This window comes from Rhinolophus ferrumequinum, chromosome X (assembly GCF_004115265.2).
Source record: "Rhinolophus ferrumequinum isolate MPI-CBG mRhiFer1 chromosome X, mRhiFer1_v1.p, whole genome shotgun sequence".
NCBI lineage: Eukaryota > Metazoa > Chordata > Mammalia > Chiroptera > Rhinolophidae > Rhinolophus > Rhinolophus ferrumequinum.
In genome coordinates this window covers 92,450,566-92,469,474 of record NC_046284.1, presented here as the reverse complement: position 1 = coordinate 92,469,474, position 18,909 = coordinate 92,450,566, and the positions used below count along the sequence as shown (strand labels likewise).

The 18,909-nt window shown below is 44.4% G+C and overlaps 1 protein-coding gene across 1 annotated transcript; it reads left to right on the top strand.

The window, feature by feature from the left end:
* The first annotated feature begins 2,941 nt into the window (after positions 1-2,941).
* Positions 2,942-18,686, top strand: NYX (nyctalopin). The gene is made up of 2 exons (XM_033109078.1): positions 2,942-3,023; positions 17,175-18,686. The coding sequence occupies exons 1-2, from the start codon at positions 3,002-3,004 to the stop codon at positions 18,581-18,583; spliced, it is 1,431 nt and encodes a 476-aa protein (XP_032964969.1). The 5' UTR covers positions 2,942-3,001; the 3' UTR covers positions 18,584-18,686.
* Positions 18,687-18,909: the final 223 nt, after the last annotated feature.

The window sequence follows — 18,909 nt, the reverse complement described above, 5'->3', positions numbered from 1 at the left end:
CACTCGCCCACAGTGACAACTTGCTTGATAACACCATTGATTTCTACCTTCCCCACACTCCTGCTGGTGCTTTCCCTCACTCCCCAAATCAAGTAGTTCCATTCATATCCTTGTCTCTGAATCTGCTTTACTGGGGGAATCTGAACTAAGCATAAGGACATTTCATGCTGCAGTTGGGCCCGAGGTTCCTCATCTGTAAATAAAGGGTCGAAGGAAACAATCGCAGAGTTTGCCTCTCATATCAGATGAAATGGGGCACCTGGCCTTGTCTCACTTGCTGTCAGGCTAAACCTGCCTGTGCCCTCTGCCCCCGCAGAATGGTCTTGTCTCCGTGTGGTGTGTGTACATGTGTGCAAGCAGGAGGTGCTAGGAGAAGAGAAATACAAGGAATCTGGTTTAGTATTCAAGTCCCCTCTGAGAGTCCCCATTGATGGCTGCTGAAAGTCTCTACTCACGAACCAGAAGGAGGAATTCTGTCTTCTCCTTTCATTAGAGGCCCCTTGCTGAGTCACTGCTGGCTGCCCCCACCAATGCAGCAGCAATTACAAAGAAACACTAGGGCCCCCTACCACCCACCCTCTTTGCAGAGAGAAGCTTTTCTAGAAGACCACCTGCAAAGGAAAAGCATTGCATCCTGGGCCGCCTTTATTTCACATGCTCGCTTAGCACAGCCCCCCTCCCCTTTCCTGCCCCTTCTTATCAACTGCCAACTGCAATGTGACAGAGCCAGCGCTGGCGGGCGCAAACTGCCTTCCCACCCCTCACCCCCACCCTGCAAACTCCAATTGGCTGGGCATCAGGCTATCTTGATCTTTGGTTAACAGGGTCCTGTCTGAAGTTTCTCCTTAGGGGCATGCCAGTCATCACACTTCCTGTGACAACTCCTCCTTACTTGCTTTTTTCCCCTTTAGGAACAAGTTTTTCACTACAAGGTTACTTGTCTTCCCCAGTTGGAGTCACCGATGGATGGGACCTCTCTCTCCCGAGAGAGTCTCTCATTGCTCCTCACTTTCCACTCAGGAGAAATGTCTGATTGCACAGGCAGAGAAGATCTTCCTCAGGGATGTCCTTGGCCCAGAGCAACTGAAGGCAAGGGCGACCCAATAAGCTGGGAACAAAAGTTGTAGGTGCAGGCAGGCTGCTTGATAGCCATGTTTCAGCCTCTGGCTTACTGCTGGGGGAGGAGTGGAGGCTTCGCAGGGCCAAGGTTTGGGATGAAGACTGCAAGGACGCCTCTAGCACGAGAGTGCTACCCACTGCTCTCACCTGGGCAGAGCAAACCCACCCTGGGGACAGCGACTTCATTTTGGGGGCTTCCTCCACCCACATCCTTACCCCATGCCACATATGGTTTCCTTCTTAGCAGAGGTTATGACAAGTTCAGCCATATTTTGGCTTTCAAGGCCCAAATGGAAGCAAGCAAAAATTCCCCAGGAAACAGCAGTCTCAGATGCTTAGATTTATACCCAGAGCCCTTGTTGGGGGAAGGGAATTCCAGGCCTCTGCCCATCAGCCTGGGCACACCAAAGCCAGTGTGGCCAGGACATAGCAGGTTGCCATGGATACCTGGGAGCTTGGTCCCAGGAAAGCAGAAGGCCAGACCCTATAGCCAGGCCTGATGGATCTGCTGGGGCCAGAAAAGTGTGGGGACACCTGAACTGCCTCCACCACCTTGAGCAGACCCCCTCCACCACTCTCTCAAATCGAGGCTTTCCTGAGCTTTCCTGTCCATGGGAATCTTGTTCAAATGCAGATGTTGATCCCAGAGGTCTAGGGTGGGGGTGGGGCTGTTGATATTCCGAATTCCTAACTAGCTCCTCATGCCACTGCTGCTGCCGGTTGAGGGCCACACTCTGAGTAGTGAGGACTTGACTGAGTCCTGATGGGTCTGAGAAACCCCAGTCAGGTTCTGAAAATTGCCCACGGACCTGCTGCCTTGGGAGGTGGTCAGCACAGCCTCAACCCCAAAGCTGGGATTCTAGCCAGATTGTTGTGAAGGGCCCTCCCAGTCTGTTTTGGATCATCCACCATCCAAAGGAAATCAGCAGCCTGCATTTCGGGAAAACATCATAATTTTAAGCTGTCCTCTGCTTTCCCCACCTCTCCAAGTTATATAACATGTCCTTGTTGAAAATGCTGATAACGCTATTTGGGTGTCAGGAAGCCAATTTCTGGCTGCATATTGGTTGGGGCTGGGCTGGGGTCAGAGCAGGAGGTGGGGTCTGCGGAGCGTTTAAGGAGAGAAAGGGGCTCAGCAGATGGAGAGGCCAAGGCCTGGGGATAAAGCCGATTGGTGTGTCAGCAAAATCTGTCACTGGCTTTTTTGATTCAAAAGGCAGACACATTCTTTCATCTCTGGTAATCCTCATCTGATACAGGATTTTCCTGCCATTAAATCTGTAGAAGGAAAAATAAGCGCTCAAACCTGCCCAAACAAGTATCCCTACTTGCCCACTGCTCACCACCTCCACCTTACTTCTCTGTTAGATGATTTTTAGTGTCTGTGGCTGCCTGACTTGGGAGATGGATGGGCTGGGGGAGACAAAGGGCGCCTCGGAGGAGGAGCGGGACCAGGCAGATCCCCCAGGACGGTAAGTGACATTTGGGGACTATTCACTAAACTTTCTCTGCGGAGGTTTTCTCTCTGTCCATTTTCTTGTTGGGCTGTCAGTGAGTCCATCTGAGTTGCTGTCAGGGTTTTAGCCTGATGAAGAGTTCCCAAACAGATTCAAGCTGTCATTTTGCAGGGAGCTTCTGATTGGCTGTTGTTGCTGGTTTTTCTTAAGCCAACACTAAGATTCATGGGGAGAAGTGAATGTGAAGAAGAAGAGGGGAAAAGCAGGGCAGTCAGGAGGAAGTATGGAGGTGTGAGAAAGGACCTGAGTGTCCTGGTTTTCCAGGGACCACTCCTGGGCACGTGGTGACCTGTGCTCTCTCCCCTCAGGTAGGGATCCCACAGCTGGGTGGTTCTAAGCCACCAGGTTCCTGAAAGGTTCACGGGATGCTGGTCCTGCTGCTGCATGGTGAGTTCCGAGGTCCATTCCTGTCCCCGAGCAGTCAGTTGCCAATAGGTGCAGGGGCAGGTAAGCCCATAGAAGATGCTGCAAGATGCGTGGAAACCCAAGGAGCGTGGTCTTCAAGTGGCTTCCATGAAAGCTGTACCTGGACACTGGTTCTTTGAATTAGGTTTCACTGAATGTGTGATTGTGGGGGAGGGAATGGAGAATGAGAGTAAAACAGTAGGTGGTGGGCTTTTTCGTTTGTTTATTTAAAAACAAAGCTCCTGAGCCAAATATATGAAATAATCTTTTGGTGATTTTTTAAATTCTAATTTCAGATATGAATTCATTGGTGTAATCACCAAAATCAACATGGTTTTCTAGTCACATATTTTAAGCTCACTTAGTTAAAAACAATCCCTTCAAGAGACTATCGTCCTAAAGGAAGAAGAAAAAATGAAAACTGTCATGTTGGAATTGTGTGATTATGGTGTTGCAATTTTTTTCCAAGTTCTTGCCCTATTGTTCTGTGGGGTTTAATACAAAAAGAAGACTCATTGCAAACGTTTTCTCACAGCACTATAACTCCAGGAGCTCAAATCTAACAGAGATACCCCAAGGAAAAGTCCCTTGTTAAGTTCTGCAGTAGAAAGAAAGAATCTGTTTTTCTGACTGTCAGATGAATATAATTATTTGAGGTTATAACTACCCATGCAAATAGACCTCTGTCTGCAGTGCTGTCAGAGAGAAATTTTACCAGATAATTCTAAAATGGTAATATTATATATTTTTTTACTCTTTATTCTACTTTTTCAAAAAGGAAAACTTGCTCTATTCAATGAATCAACAGGTATACACTGTACCTTCAATACACTCAAGGGATATTATGAGAGATATTGCATTGACTTTGTCCTTGAGAAACTTACATTCTTTTGTGGAAGACTCAGCAAATAAATGAGAAAAAAAATCGGAACAAGGTGCAGGGAACACTATGATAAATAGACATGACTGCCTACCTCGAGGAGACTGCAAAGGACAGAGGTTGACATTTATGTAATTACAAACAGCCAGCTCCTTGCCATTTCCCCTACCTAGAAAGTATATGAAGTTTGATTGACTCATTGGGACAGAATGTTTGCTTCCAAGAGCCAGTATTATTTTAAATGTGCATCAAAAACTCTCCTGTTCCTCAGAACGCAGACAGTGTTCACAGCCTGCGTGCTGCAAAACAGGAACTGTCCCTGCTGCAGGAACCAGAAATACATCCAGACTTCTTGTGACAAGTTGGAGAGCTTAGCGGTGACATCATTTGCTAACAATAGATGCACTTAAAATTAATGACCATCTCCACATCCCCTGGCACTTTAATTTAAAACACACTCAGCAGCACAGACAATATTCCTTTGACTACAAGTCACAAGAATTATGGACAACATGTTCCTGAGCAGGCAGGGATAGAGCTCTGCCTCCTCAACTAGAGAAAAATGACTTAGTGAGCCCGACAAAACGAATCAGACATGGCTCACAACAGAGTAAATCTGGGGCAAAACAGAAACAAATTCTCTGGATACAGGGTCTCCTGGAAGGGCCTCGCCTCTCACCCCTCCCCCATGTCAACCTCTTTGGGGTCATCATGCTTCTCACAGCATAATATCCCAATTCCTTAACTTGCTTTACAGGGTCCTTCACCAGCAACTTGCTCTAAACTGTGATTCTTTTTTTTTCATTATAAATTTTATTGGGGAATATTGAGGAACAGTGTGTTTCTCCAGGGCCCATCAGCTCCAAGTCGTTGTCCTTCAATCTAGTTGTGGAGGGTGCAGCTCAGCTCCAAGTCCAGTCGCTGTTTTCAATCTTAGTTGCAGGGGGCGCAGCCCACCATCCCATGTGGGAATTGAACCAGCAACCTTGTTGTTGAGAGCTTGCGCTCTGACCAACTGAGCCACCTGACTGCTCCTAAACTGTGATTCTTTAAAGGGGGCCAGGGTTTGTGTTTTACTCACCTCATAGTTTCTAGAGTCTAAGACATAGTAGGTGCTTCATAAGGGTTTGTTTGTTGAATGGGTGAAGCCACCCAGATTAGAACTGTTACAAAATCTAATAAAGGTCTTGCACCCAGAATATACATATACATATATTTAAAAGCTCTTAAAACTCAATAATAAGACAAACAACCCAATTTTTAAAACTGGGCAAGCAAATTTGAATACCGTGTTTCCCCGAAAATAAGACCAGGTCTTATATTAAGTTTTGCTTCAAAAGACACATCAAGGGATGTCATCCTGAAAAATCATGCTAGGGCTTATTTTCCAATTAGGTCTTATTTTTGGGGAAACACAGTAGCTATTTCATCAAAGAAGATATACAAGTGGCAAATAAGCATATGAAAAGATGCTCAACATCATTGGTCATTAGGGAAATGCAAATGAAAACCACAATGAAGTGCCACTTCATATCCGCTAGGATGGCTGGAATAACAAAGACAATAATAAGTGTTGGTGAGGATGTGGAGCCTCTGGGACTCACACATGCTGCTGGTGGGAATGCAAAATGGTCTGGCCACTTTGGAAAACAATTTGGCAGTTTCTTCTGAAGTTCAACATCTACTTACCATATGACCCAGTAATCCCAGTCCTAGACAAATGAGAATTGAAAACACTGTCCACAGAAAGACTTGCACATAAGCCCTTACAGCAGCTTTAGTCACAATAGGTGAAAACTGGAAACAATCCAAATGCTCTTCAACAGGTGGCTGAATACACAAATCGAGATACATTCACATAATGGAATGCTGTCAGCAACAAAAAGGAGCGATCAACTGCTATTCGGAACCACATAAATGAACCCCACAAGCATGCTGTTGACTGAAAGAACCATTTGATTCCATTTATATGAAGTTCTAGAACAGGCAAAACTAATCTATAGTCCAGAAAGCAGATTGGTGGTTGCCTGGAGCTGAGGATGGGGAGGGGACAGCTGACAAAGGGGCCTGAGGAAACTTTCTGGCTGATAGGAGTGTTATAAATAATGATTGGGTTGGTGGTTACAGGGGTGTATACATTTGTTGTACTTGCTGAACTGTACACTTCAAATGGGTACATTTTATTGTAAGTAAAGTGTACTTCAATCAACTTGATTTAAAAGGAAAAAGGAAAGCTGTAGGGAGAGAGCAGCTGCACCCCAAGGAGAACAAATCCCTCATTATTGGGAGTCAAGCACTGTGGAATGTCAGACAGTATGTGTGTGAGATTCATTGATGTCGTTGTAAAGATCAATAGCTCCTTCCTTTTGCGTGCCATGTAGTATTGCCTCACATGGTTGTATTCGTTTGTTTATTCACTCCCCATTGCTGAGCATTTAAATTGTTTCTATTTGGGGCAATCATCAATATTTAGGCCCCAAGGTCTTTTCCTTCTGGGGCCTTGTGTTCTACTCCTCAGATGGAACAGCTCTCTACCTCGAGATGCACAGAGACTTCGAGGCCGTCAGCAGATCTCCCTTCTAGAGACAAACTGACTTTTCCATCCCCAATGACTTGAGTTAGTAGCCAGCAAAGCTAGAGCATGAATCCATGAGGCTTTCTTTCCTGTCACAAAAAGTGTGAGAAGCAACTTCTGGGGTCACTGTGAGGTCAGAGGCCACAGGATGGTCTCCCCAATGCATTTCTGTTCCCCTTAGCCCATTTCGTTTTGAAAATCAAGCACTGGGTCTTGGCCTGTGAAGCAATTGGGGTAGCATTTGCCAGGAGTGGGAGAGGAATGGCTTGTAGAGCCAAAGTGGCTGAACAGATTTTGCTGAAACCAGAAAATTGACCATATTTTCTCTTGCTATTTTGAATTCATGAGGCACAAGTTCTTTGAAAACAATGAAAATGAAGAAACACTTCAAACTCAGTCTGTGGTTGGAAACTCCATGAGTAACTGTTCCAGCAAACCTCAAGGGGGAAAGGCACATATTCAAAAAGCTGAGGGCCTATGAAGGAGAAATTCCTCAGCTGGTCTGCATTAAGACATCATTCTGTGGGGCATGTGAATCCGAAGATCCTATATCCCTGCAGCTCGGGGGAGGAGGGGGCTGCCCAGTACACTGACCAGAGCACAAAAGCAGAGACCCATCTCCGCTGTTTGCCCAGAGTCGGGAACACCTTATAAAAATTTCTTTTTATTGAAGTAAAATTCGTATAACATAAATTAACCATTTCAAAGTGTACAATTCGTCGGCATTTAGAACACTCACGAGGTGCAACGATCACCTCTATCTAGTTCCAAGACATTTTCATCATCCCGAAAAGAAACCCTATACCTATTAAGCAGTCACGCCTCACTCTTCCTAATCTACTAATTTACTTCCTATGATTTACCTATTCTGGACATTTCATATCAATGGAATCATACAATATGTGGCCTTGTACGTCTGGCTGCTGTCACCTCATAATGCTTTTGAGGTTCATCCATGTTGTAGCATGTGTCAGTTCTTCACTCTTTTTTTATGGCACAATAATATTCCACTATGTGGATACACCACATTTTGTTTATCCATTCATCTACTGAAGGATATGTGTTGTTTCCATCTTTGAGCCATTGTGAATACTGCTGCTATGAACATTTGTGTACTAGTATTTGTTAGAACACCTGCTTTCAAGTCTTTTGGGTATATATGTAGGAGTGGAATTGCTGGGGCATATGGTAAGTCTATGTTATACCTCATAACATTGAATACCACACAGATGAAGCCCATGTTTATAAAATTGGTCTACCTAAGCCCTTGGTTTTTGACCTGGGCTGTATGTTGGAATCACCTATGGAACTTTAGCAGTATCAATGCCTGGTTCTGCCCCTGGATTCTGATGTAATTGGTCTGGTGTATGGCCTGGGCATTGTGAGTTGAGAGCTGGTTAAAAGTTCCTTGGGTGATTCTAATGTGCAGCCCAGGTAGAGAACTATGCTAGACTCTTCTCGCAGTCTACTTGTAGTAATAACATCAATATTTTGACACTTGGTATCTTGCTTTCCACTTGGGGGCAGATTTCCACATGGTCCTTGAAGTATTGGTCCCTTGGTGAGATTTAATCCTGTGATAACTGTTGGCTCAATGGAGCCTGCTCTTAGTTTTGGCCAATGCTTTCACAGCTGTTTCAAGCATTCCAACTCATCTCTTCCTCATAATTGTCTGCCTGTTACAGATGAGAAAAATGAGATGCAGAAAGGTTAGCTGAGGTTAAAGAAAAAACCCCAAACAAAAATGCAGTATGAGAGAGCAGGGATGAAAGGCAGTGTCATCAGAGTTGTTGAGAGAACTAAAGTGAGAGGCCGCACCCTCAGGATGAGTGTTTCCAGACTGAATACTCTGGAAAGTCCCACATGTGAATCCTGGAGCTATGACAGAGGCTGGCTGAGCAGGGGCCAGTCCTAAGCTCAGGCCAGTCCTGCTGAGTTTCTCATCTTTCCCTCCCTACCTCAGACTGGGAATAAAAGCACTGAAGCCTTTTCAGATTTCCACATGGATCCTTCCCAAAAGTACCAGTGTGAGAAGAAACATTGCTAAGCAATTGCCGATGAATTTGACCTTCTCTTCTCACAAACTGTGATCTTTATTTTAATTTGGTAAATGTTTTCCTGGCCAGAGTATTCCCATGGAACTCAGCTCTGGACAGCCAAGGGGATTTGTTTTTGGAATGATCACTGCTGATTCCAGGAGAGGCCACTTTTCATTTGGATTTGGAAAAGTCAGGGATGGCCTAAATAATTTTGAATTCAATTTTCTATATTTCCTGGCAAAGAGTGGTAAGGAGCTTCCTTTTGGTTGAGGGTCACAGCCTGGTCCTGAATTTGAGTAGTTTTTCTCTTTCAAGGTGAAGACTTCACATGGTTCTTCAGGGAAAGGGGGAGGGGCCAGAAAGAAATGGTATTCGAGAGATTAAGGGAAACTGTCTTACTCAGGGTGTTGCTCAAGAATTTCGCTGCAAGCCATAGAACTCACTCTAGGCTATTGAAGCCAAGAAGGGGTTATTCGGGGATGTTAGGTGTTCCCAGATCTCCGGATTGGAGGCCACTGCCCAGAGCAATGCTTAAACCAGGTAGTGGGGCAGTTCCAGCAAAGACCCTGTGGCCACTGGCGACACGCCTGGCAGCTCACAGGAATCATGCTGGGTGCCAGAAATTCCCCCATGGGAGCCTGAAAGCCAGATGCCCATGCCACCATCCTGGCCAGAAAATGGTTTCTGCCTGGTGCCTACTTCTGAATCCAAGTTTCGCTGGGTGTGTGTAATCCACAAAGCTAGGTCACATGCTTGGGCCCTAGCTGCAAGGGAAGTTGGGAAAGAAAATCCCCTAACTGTAGAAAGAGTGCTTAAAGGGTGCTGGGGAGCCAGAAACAATGTCAAATGTCCACAACTATCAGAGATGCTTTGGTAGTAAGGAATAGAAATCCACTCGTCCACGTAGATGGATCGAGTGGGTTTCTGAAATGGACACAGGGAAATGTCACAGAAACAGCTGTAGCAGGGCCTTATGGGAACTAGAGAGCTGTCCAGCAGCTTCCCACTCTCCCTGATCTCCATCTCTGATTCTCACATTGGAGCTGGTCCTCTCTCTGCAACCAGCTTTCTCACCTTGTCCTTGGCTCCTGCTTCCTTATAGCTTTGACCTGCACGTGGTTTTGGTACAAATCCCATTCCCAATGCCATACAGGTTGGTGCTCATATTATTTCACTGTCTGCTCCACGTTCACTGGGAGGGAATGAATCTGATTGACTCTGCTTGGGTCAAATGTTCACCCTCAGCCCAAACAGCTGTGGCTGGGAGGAGGCAGTAGAGACACACATGGGGCTCTGAGGAGGGTGTTTTTTCTTAGACGCAGTGGTTGGCAACAGCTGCTGTCCAACCATGGGAAATGAGAACCAGAAGGGCCCCAAAAGGTCAGGAAGTGCAGACCCTTCAATTTACAGTTAAAGAAGTAGAAGCTCAGAAAGGCTAAGTGTGTGGGGTGGGAGATAGTACAGCATAGTGGAAAGACAAAGAACAAATGTTGGTGTCATTTAACCTCCCTGAACCTGTTTCCTCTTTTGTGAGAAGAAGAGAATAATACCTCACAGGATTGTTGGAGTAAATGAAATAGTGTATGTAGCAAGCTTAGCCCTGAGCAAAGACTAATTAAAAGTTGGTTGTTATAAGAGCAAAAGAAACCCGTAAAATTTGATGAATTTTAGTAGTGTCATACATGCTCATATTACAGGTAACATTCCTAAACTACGTCCTGTAGATATTTGCTGTCTTTTGAGATGGAGTCCACCTGTGACCTGTTCTGTTGAGCTCCCACTGGCAGCAGCTCTGTTCTAGGACTGCATATAAATGTAATTGTACAGTATGCACTCTTTTGTGTCACGTTTCTTTGTTCAACATCAATGTTTTTGTTGTTTGCATCAGTAGTTTGTTCCTTTTTGTTGTTGAGCTGTATTCCATTATATAAATGTATTGTAATTTACTTCTCCCCTGTACTGTTGGGTAATCTCCAGTTTTTACCTATTATGAATAAGCCACTATGAACATTCTTGTACAGTCTTTATGTGAACTTTTTAAAAAATTTCTCTTGAGTAGAACTGCTAAGTCATAGGGTAGGCATATGTTTAGCTTTAATAGGCACTGCCAAAGTTTTCCAAAGTTATTGAACTATTTTTCACTCCCACCAATAATGTAAGAGAATCCAGTTATTCTATATCCTCACCAACATTTGGGGTTGTCAGTCTTTTGAATTTTAGTCATTTTAGTGGGTGTCTAGGGAAATCTCATTGTAGTTTTAATTTGTATTTCCCTAATGGTTAACGATATTGAGCAACTTTTCATGTTCTTGATGACTACTTAATATAGACTTCGTAAAGTGTTCGAGTCTTTTACTCATTTTTATTTAGTTGTCTTTCATTATTCATTTGTAGGAGTTGTTTTTATATTCTGTACACAAGCCATATATATATATTATATTACATATATATAATACATGAATTATATATATAATATATATGTTATTCCTTTTCTTAATGCTATCTTTTTTAACAGCTTTATTAAGGTGTAATTGACATATAACAAACTGAATGTATTCAAAGTATACCCTCATGAAACCATCAGCACAATCTGATGGAGAAACTGACCTAAAATGGTGGCCCCAGCGGAGAGAGAGGTCCCCAGCCTAAGCCCCAGCCCACTTCCGCATAGCCCCCTCCAAGCCACACCCCGAGCCAATCACCAGACGACACCTACCCCTTCCCGGATTCAAGGAAGTCCCCAACCCATAAAAACCTGCTCAAAACCTTGCTGGGGGCTCAGTCTTTGGGAAGGATCCCGCTGAGCCCGCCTGCGTAATAAAGCTGACTCTCCTAACTCTCTGAGTGCTGCCTGGGTTCTTTCGGTCCTGGTATCCGTAACAAATCAAGATAATGAGCATATTCATTACCCCCAAGATTCATGCCCCTTTATAATCACTCCCTCCTGCCCCACTCTGCCTCCCCACCCATCCCCAGGCAACCACTGATCTTTCTGTTACTATAGACTAATCTGCAGTTTCTAGAATTTTATGTAAGTGGAATCATACAGTATGTCCTCTTTTTTATCTGGTTTCTTTCACTCAGGAAAATTATCTTGAGATTCATCCATCTTGCATATATCAGTAGTCCATTCCTTTTTATCACTGAGTAGTGTTCCATTGTATGGATATATCATAATTTGTTTACCCATTCAACTCTTGATGGATGTTTGTGTTGTTTCCAGTCTGGGTTTATTATGAATAAAGTTGCTGTGAACATTTATGCCAAGTCATTTGTGTGAACATATGCTTTTGTCTCCCTAGGAGTAGAATGGATGGGTCAGAAGGTAGGTGTACGTTTAACTTTTAAAGAAACTGCCACATCGTTTCCAAGTGGTTGCACCATTTTACATTCCCACTAGCAGTATAAGAGAGTCCCAGTTGTCTCATATGCTCTCCGACACTTGGTATGGTCAGTCTTTCAAATTTTAATAGGTGGTTATTTTAATTTGCATTTCCCTGACAAATAATTATGTTGATCATGTTTTCATGTGTTTATTGCCTTCTGTATATCTTTTTGGTATAGTGTTTCTTCAAATATTTTGCCCATTTATTAATTGAATTGTCTGTTTCCTTATTGAGTTTTGAGAGTTCTTTATATACTTTGTATACAAGTCTTTTCTGAGATGTCTGTGGCCTATCTTTTTATTCTCTTTAAAAGAACAGAAGTTTTTAATTTTGATGAAGTCCAATTTATTACTTTTTTCTTTTATGGTTAGTCCTTTATTCTTTTTTTTTTGTTGTTGTTCTCAGAAATCTCTGCTTACCACTAGGTCACAAAGATTCTCTCCTATGTTATCTTCAAGAAGCTTTATAGTTTTAACTTTTACATTTAGGTCTGTGGTTCATCTAAAATGAGTTCTTGTGTATGGTGTGAGGTAAGGGTCAAGGTTATTTTTTATTTTCTAAGGATTGCAATATGCATCTTTAATTTATCATGGTCTACCTTGAATTAATCTTATAGCACTTCATGAATAATGTAACATCCTTATAAGAGTGCAATTCAGTTTGCCTCCCTTCTTATCCTTCATACTATTGTTATCATATTTTTCATTTACATATATTATAAACTCCATAATGCAGCATTATTTTTACTTTAAAGAGTCATTTGTCTGTTAAGCAATTAAGGTGAGAAGAGAGTAATGTTTTATATTTAGTGACATATTTGCCATTTCCATTGCTCTTCATTCTTTCCTGTAGATCTGATTTTCATCTAGTATCATTTTCCTTTAGGCTAAAGAATATGTTCATTTCTTGTGAAGATCTTCTGCTGAAGGTTCATTTTCTTAGACTTTGCTAACTTGAAAGTTTCTCTATTTTACTTCATTTGTGAAGATGTTTTCATTAGATATAGAACTCGAGGTTGTCAGATTTTTCTTTTCTTCCAGCATTTTAAAAGATATAATTCTATTGTCTTATGGCTTCCATTATTTCTGGTAAGTCAGTCATCATTTTTAGTGTTGTTTACGTAATGTGTCTTTTTTCTTTGGATGCTTTAAATAATTTTCTTTCTATCTTTTTTTTTAAACTTTAAAAAATTTATTTATTTTAAGTGTGTTTTTCCAGGACCCATCAGCTCTAAGTCAAGCAGTTGTTTCAATCCAGTTGTGGAGGGTGCAGCTCATACTGGCCCATGCAGGGATCAAACCGGCAACCCTACCTGGTGTTACAAGCATCGCGCTCTAACCAACTGAGCTAACTGGCTGCCCCAATTTTCTCTCTATCTTTAGTTTTCAGCTACTTCACTATGATGTTCCTAGGTGTGTGTGTGTGTGTGTGTGTGTGTGTGTGTGTGTGTGTGTGATATTAGTTGGGATTTGCTGAGCTTGTTTTTAATAAAATTTTGGAAATTGTCTTCAACTATTTTTCTGCCATATTCTCTCTTTTCTTTCCTCTGGGACTCCAAATACATGCATTTTAATCGAATTGCTCGATATTATCCCACAGGTCATTGAAACTCTGATCATATTATTTTCCAATCTTTTTTCTCTGTGCTTCATTTTGGGTAATTTCTATTGACCTCTTTTCAAGTTCATGAATTTTTCCTTCTGCTGTGTCTAATCTGCTGTTCTTATTCAATATATATATATTTTTAAATTTCAGACATTGTATTATTTCAGTCCTAAGATTTTTAGAGTTTCCATACCTATTCTAAAATTCAATTTCCCCATGTTTTCACTCATATCTATTTGTTCCCTATAAATTCCTTAATAAATCCTTGTTTGGTAATTCCAACATCTGAGCTGTCTCTGGGCTGCTTCTGTCAACTATTTTTTTCCCTTTTGATAAGTGTCTTGTTTTGCTGCTGCTTTGCATATCTAGTATTATTTGACTGTATACTGGATATTGTAGATGGTAGTTATAGTAACTCTAGATTCTCTTATCTTCCTTGGAGGAGTATTGAATTTAGTTCTGGCATTTAGTTAACTTACTGGCAGATCACTATGATACTGGTGAGGCTTGGTTTTAGATTTTGTTAGGGTAGGCCTAATTCAGTTTTGCCCTTGGTCCTGGGAAATGGTCTTCATTCCTAAGGTGTGGTCCCCTGGGGTGTCAACGGAAAGCTCCAGGTATTTTTACAAGCCCTTTGTAAAAAGGTCCACTGGGTGGACCTTGAACTCTTAATCTGTCTCCCGTTACTGGGAAATTACTGCAATCTCTGTTTAGCTCTTTTGGCCTTCAGTTCTTGGCTCCTTGAAGTCACCCTACACATACACACCTTAGGACTCAAATAAGGATGTAAGGAGAGTCTGTATTCCAACTTTGTGGCTCCCTCTTTTCCATGTTTTCCCTTCTCAATTTCCAGCCACCGTGGCAGCTGTACACTCTGATCTCTAATTTGTAAGCCCAGTAAGGCTCTTGCTTTCTCCTCTATTCTCGTGTGCAGTGTGAATCGAAAATACCCCGAGAGGAAAAACCAGTAGATGTGGCTCTCACCTAGTTTGCTTCTCTTCTTTTAAGGGTTGGATCTACTCTAGTTGACTGTTCAGGTTGCTCTCCAGTGCCTTTAAACAATTAAAAAAATTCTTTTCCCCAGAGTTTACACTAGCTATCAGCAGGGATATTAGTCTGGTACAAGCTACTCTGCCATTTACTGCAAGCAGAACTCACCCAAATGTATTATTATTTTAAAAAATTTTGTTTTGGTACCCTGCTTTCCTGGATTATTCGGCATATACTTAGTCTTCAGATTGGGTAAGCTAATACTGGAGTTTGGTTGTCTGTGCGGAGAATTTACTTGATTTAATTTAAATTTCACTAAATAATCCAGTAAATTGGTTATTCCTAATGCCTATCAAAGTTTCAGAGGCTGAAAACAGGTCTCTAATGGTGACAACAACTTGAGTGTTTAAAGTTTAAAAATAAACTTTAATTTATTTTCTGAAATAGGTATTGCATTCATAGTTAAAAATTTTAAAGGTAAAAAAGCTATACAATAAAAACTTCACCATTCTTGTATGTGTTTAAAAAAAATTGGCAGCTACATTTTTGATTTCTTGAATTATACAAGCAAATTGGTTGTATCCTGTCATAATCCCATGAATTCCTTGACAAAGAGTTTGTTTTTTAAATAAATGACATCCTCCAGCAGGAATCGTTATAGAGGAAGGCATCAATTCCATTTAATTCTGTAAACATTTACTGAGCCATATAGTGTGCCCAGAACAATGTTAGCTATTGTGGAGTAGAAACATGAGTCATATGGTTGAGAGTGCACTTCTGTTAATTAGAAAGGAGAAAAGAGTAGAATTAAGGACTATTTGTAAGGAAATCTGATGCTTTCTACTTGACCCAGTTGGAAGAGTTGATTAAAAAAAGCTCCGCCTCTGTCTAGCTGACGCCTGGACTTAAGGTTATAATCTTGGCCCTGTCTCTCTACCAGAGTGTCTCTCCAGGCCAGCAGCTGCCCTGTTTACAGCCAACCTCAGCACAGGGTCCATCCAAGAACCTTGGTGTCTAGTTCAGTTTTTAGGGGGAGAGAATAGCTAAGTCAAGATCAGAATATCGCAACAGTGTCAAACTAGCTATAGTTTACAGCTGAAGGGTTGTTCAAAGGGTTAAGTGTCCTCCAGCCGTGTCTGAAAGGGCTGAATCCTATTCCCAGCCCCTGAAAAAACATGGAGTGCCTACAACGGATGTTCTGAAAAGACGCTGGAAGCTGAGCAAATCTACAGAGGCAGCAGCAAGCATATTCTACACACTCCTTGTGTGGCCACACCTGGCCACACCTTCAGTTTCCCACAGGGGCGTGGATAGGCAAGGCAGGGTCATGTGTACATGGTGGGAGGGCCTGAATGGTAGGCCAGGGGCGTTTGCTAGGAATTCGGGAGTGCCGCTGAGGAGGGGTAGAAATTATGACTAGCAGTGGTCAGGTTTATTATTTGTTCTTCTGCAAGAATTTCAGATTGTGCACACTTTACCTGTGAGCTGCTCCTGGCCAGAAAAATAAAACTTGTGCATCTTCCATGCTGCCTTTTCCATTGGAACTCAAGATGGGGCTTGGGACCGCTGGCTACGAAAGAGAGGCAGGCCATGCCATTTTGCTTTGTTGCAGGTGGCAAGCCTACTGGAGGACTTTTGAAGTCTTTATCTGATCCTCCATTCAAACACTCAGAACAAAATAAATTTATAAACACCATTCTTTCCCTTGATGATGTAAAAAAAGTCCCTAGAGAGCAGGGGCTGGTGAATGGAAATTAACTGCACAGAGTCCACAGTTATTCTTTTGAGATGTATAAGGTCATTGTCATTGATAGTTTATTTAGTATGCTGTCCTTATCGCTTAATTTTAGTGACAAAGAAAAAAAAAGATTGATAGGTTTTTTTTTTTTTTTCATTTCCAACCTTCTGTTCCCTAATTCTCCCTTCTCTTGAGGCTTAATTTACTCAATGGGGGTTTTTAGGAATTGAATTTTTATGGTGGGAGGGATTAGAGTAGCACCAATAGAAATACAGTACGTTTAAATTTCCAAGTAGCCCCATTAAAAAGGTAAACAGAAACAGTTGACATTAAGTTTTAATAATTTAGTTAACCCAATATATCTAAAATATCATTTCAATATGTAATCATATAAAATTATTGATGAGATATTTCAGCTTTTTTTTGGTATTAAGTCTAAGATCTGGTCTGTAGTTTACAGTTACAGCACATCAATTTGGGCTAGCCACCTTTCAAACGCTCAAGAGGCACATGTTGCTAGTGGCTATGGTATTGGGCAGTGCAGGCCTAGCGTGTAGGCCGCAGTCTAGGATGGGGTGTCCTACACATGCAAACAACACACCCTCTAGGCCAAATTCTAGGAGAGCACAGTGATGATACAGGAAGGAGGGGGTTTAGAATGGGTCAGATGCTGCGATTCCAGCTGGGTTTTTGCCAGTTGAGATAACTGGGAGCAAAGGGGAGGGAGTCGTCGGTGGGGAATCCTGTTTGGTCTGGAAAGCGGAAAGAGGACATTTGGAAGACGCAGCTATGCAGGAAGTACGAGAACTTGTGAAAGGCCAAATTTTGCCACGCAGACAGGTAGGTCACCTGCAGTGACCCGCTGGCTGACGGTTGTTCGTTTTTTGGTCTTTTCTCCCCCTTCCCCAACCCTACCCCAGCAGTAGTCCTCGGCCTGCCCAGCGCTTGGGCCGAGGAGGCCTGCACACGCACCTGCCCCTTGGCCTGTGCCTGCAGCAGCGCGGAACACGGTTGCACAGTGCGCTGCGACCGCGCGGGCCTCCTGCAGGTGCCGGCCGAGTTCCCGTGCGAGGCGGCCTCCATCGACCTGGACCGGAACGGCCTGCGCTTCTTAGGCGAGCGGGCATTTGGCACACTGCCGTCACTGCGCTGCCTGTCGCTGCGCCACAACAACCTGTCTTTTATCACCCCGGGCGCCTTCAAGGGCCTGCCACGTCTGGCCGAGCTGCGCCTGGCGCACAACGGCGACCTGCGCTACATGCACGCGCGCACCTTCGCAGCGCTGGGCCGCCTGCGCCGCCTAGACCTGGCCGCTTGCCGCCTCTTCAGTGTGCCCGAGCGCCTCCTGGCCGAGCTGCCAGCCCTGCGTGAGTTCGCCGCCTTCGACAACTTGTTCCGCCGTGTGCCCGGTGCGCTGCGTGGCCTGGCCAACCTGACACACGCGCACCTGGAGCGCGGCCGCATTGAGGCCGTGGCCTCCAGCTCCTTGCAGGGCCTGCAGAGCCTGCGGTCGCTCAGCCTTCAGGCCAACCGCGTCCGCGCCGTGCATGCTGGCGCCTTCCGCGACTGTGGTGCCCTGGAGCACCTGCTGCTCAATGACAATCTGCTGGCCACGCTGCCGGCCGACGCCTTCCTTGGCTTGCGCCACTTGCGCACCCTCAACCTGGGTGGCAACTCGCTGGGCCACGTGGCACGCGCCTGGTTTGCAGACCTGGTGGAGCTCGAGCTGCTCTACCTGGACCGTAACAGCATTGCCTTCGTGGAGGAGGGCGCCTTCCAGAACCTCTCGAGCCTCCTCGCTCTACACCTCAACTGCAACCACCTCACCGTGCTCACCTGGGCCGCCTTCCAGCCCGGCTTGTTCCTGGGCCGCCTCTTTCTCTTCCACAACCAGTGGCGCTGTGACTGTAGCCTGGAGTGGCTGCGCGACTGGATGCAGAGCTCTGGGCACATCGCTGATGTGTCTTGCACCTCCCCGGGCTCCGTGGCTGGCCTGGACCTCAGCCAGGTGGATTTTGGGCGCTCCTCCGATGGCCTCTGTGTGGACCCCGAGGAGCTGAACCTCAGTAGGTCCAGCCCAGGCCCGTCCCCAGAGCCAGCGGCCACCACCATGAGCAGGTTCAGCAGCCTCCTCTCCAAGCTGCTGGCCCCGAAGGCCCCAGTGGAGGCGGCGGCCAACACCACCCAGGGGCCAATCAATGCTTCGCTGTCCGACAGCCTTCTCTCCGGTGGAGTGGGAGACTCGGGCCACAACACCCCATTTCTCCTCCACTCTAGTCTTCTGCTCAGTGTGGCCCAGCATGTGATGTCTGTCCTACAGACAGACTGACCCTGCCACACTGGAGTGGCCCAAACTGCCTGGGCCAATGGGGGAAATTTTAGTTAACTGGGCTCCAAGGTGTTTGTGGTGGGGGGAGAGGAGAACAGAATGGGGGTAGGTGGTGAAAATTCCAGCAGAAGGTGGAGGGAACAGTTTGCCTCCAGAGATGGCCCTATAAAGAGTACAACCCTGGGAAATGCCATGCAGTGGGTGGGGTATGGATTTCTGCTATGTCATATGGGAATCAACTGGAAAAGAGAAGCAAGAATGAACATGGGACCTCCGGTGAGAAGGCTAGGAGTTGGGAGCTCCTAGGGCCTCAGGTCTCCACCCCA

Bases quoted from the DNA above. Each gene is read 5' to 3' on its own strand.
- NYX (XM_033109078.1), top strand. From the start codon at position 3,002: ATGCTGGTCCTGCTGCTGCATG. The intron at 3,024-17,174 runs GTGAGTTCCGAG...ACCCTACCCCAG, and splicing joins GCTGGTCCTGCTGCTGCATG to CAGTAGTCCTCGGCCTGCCC.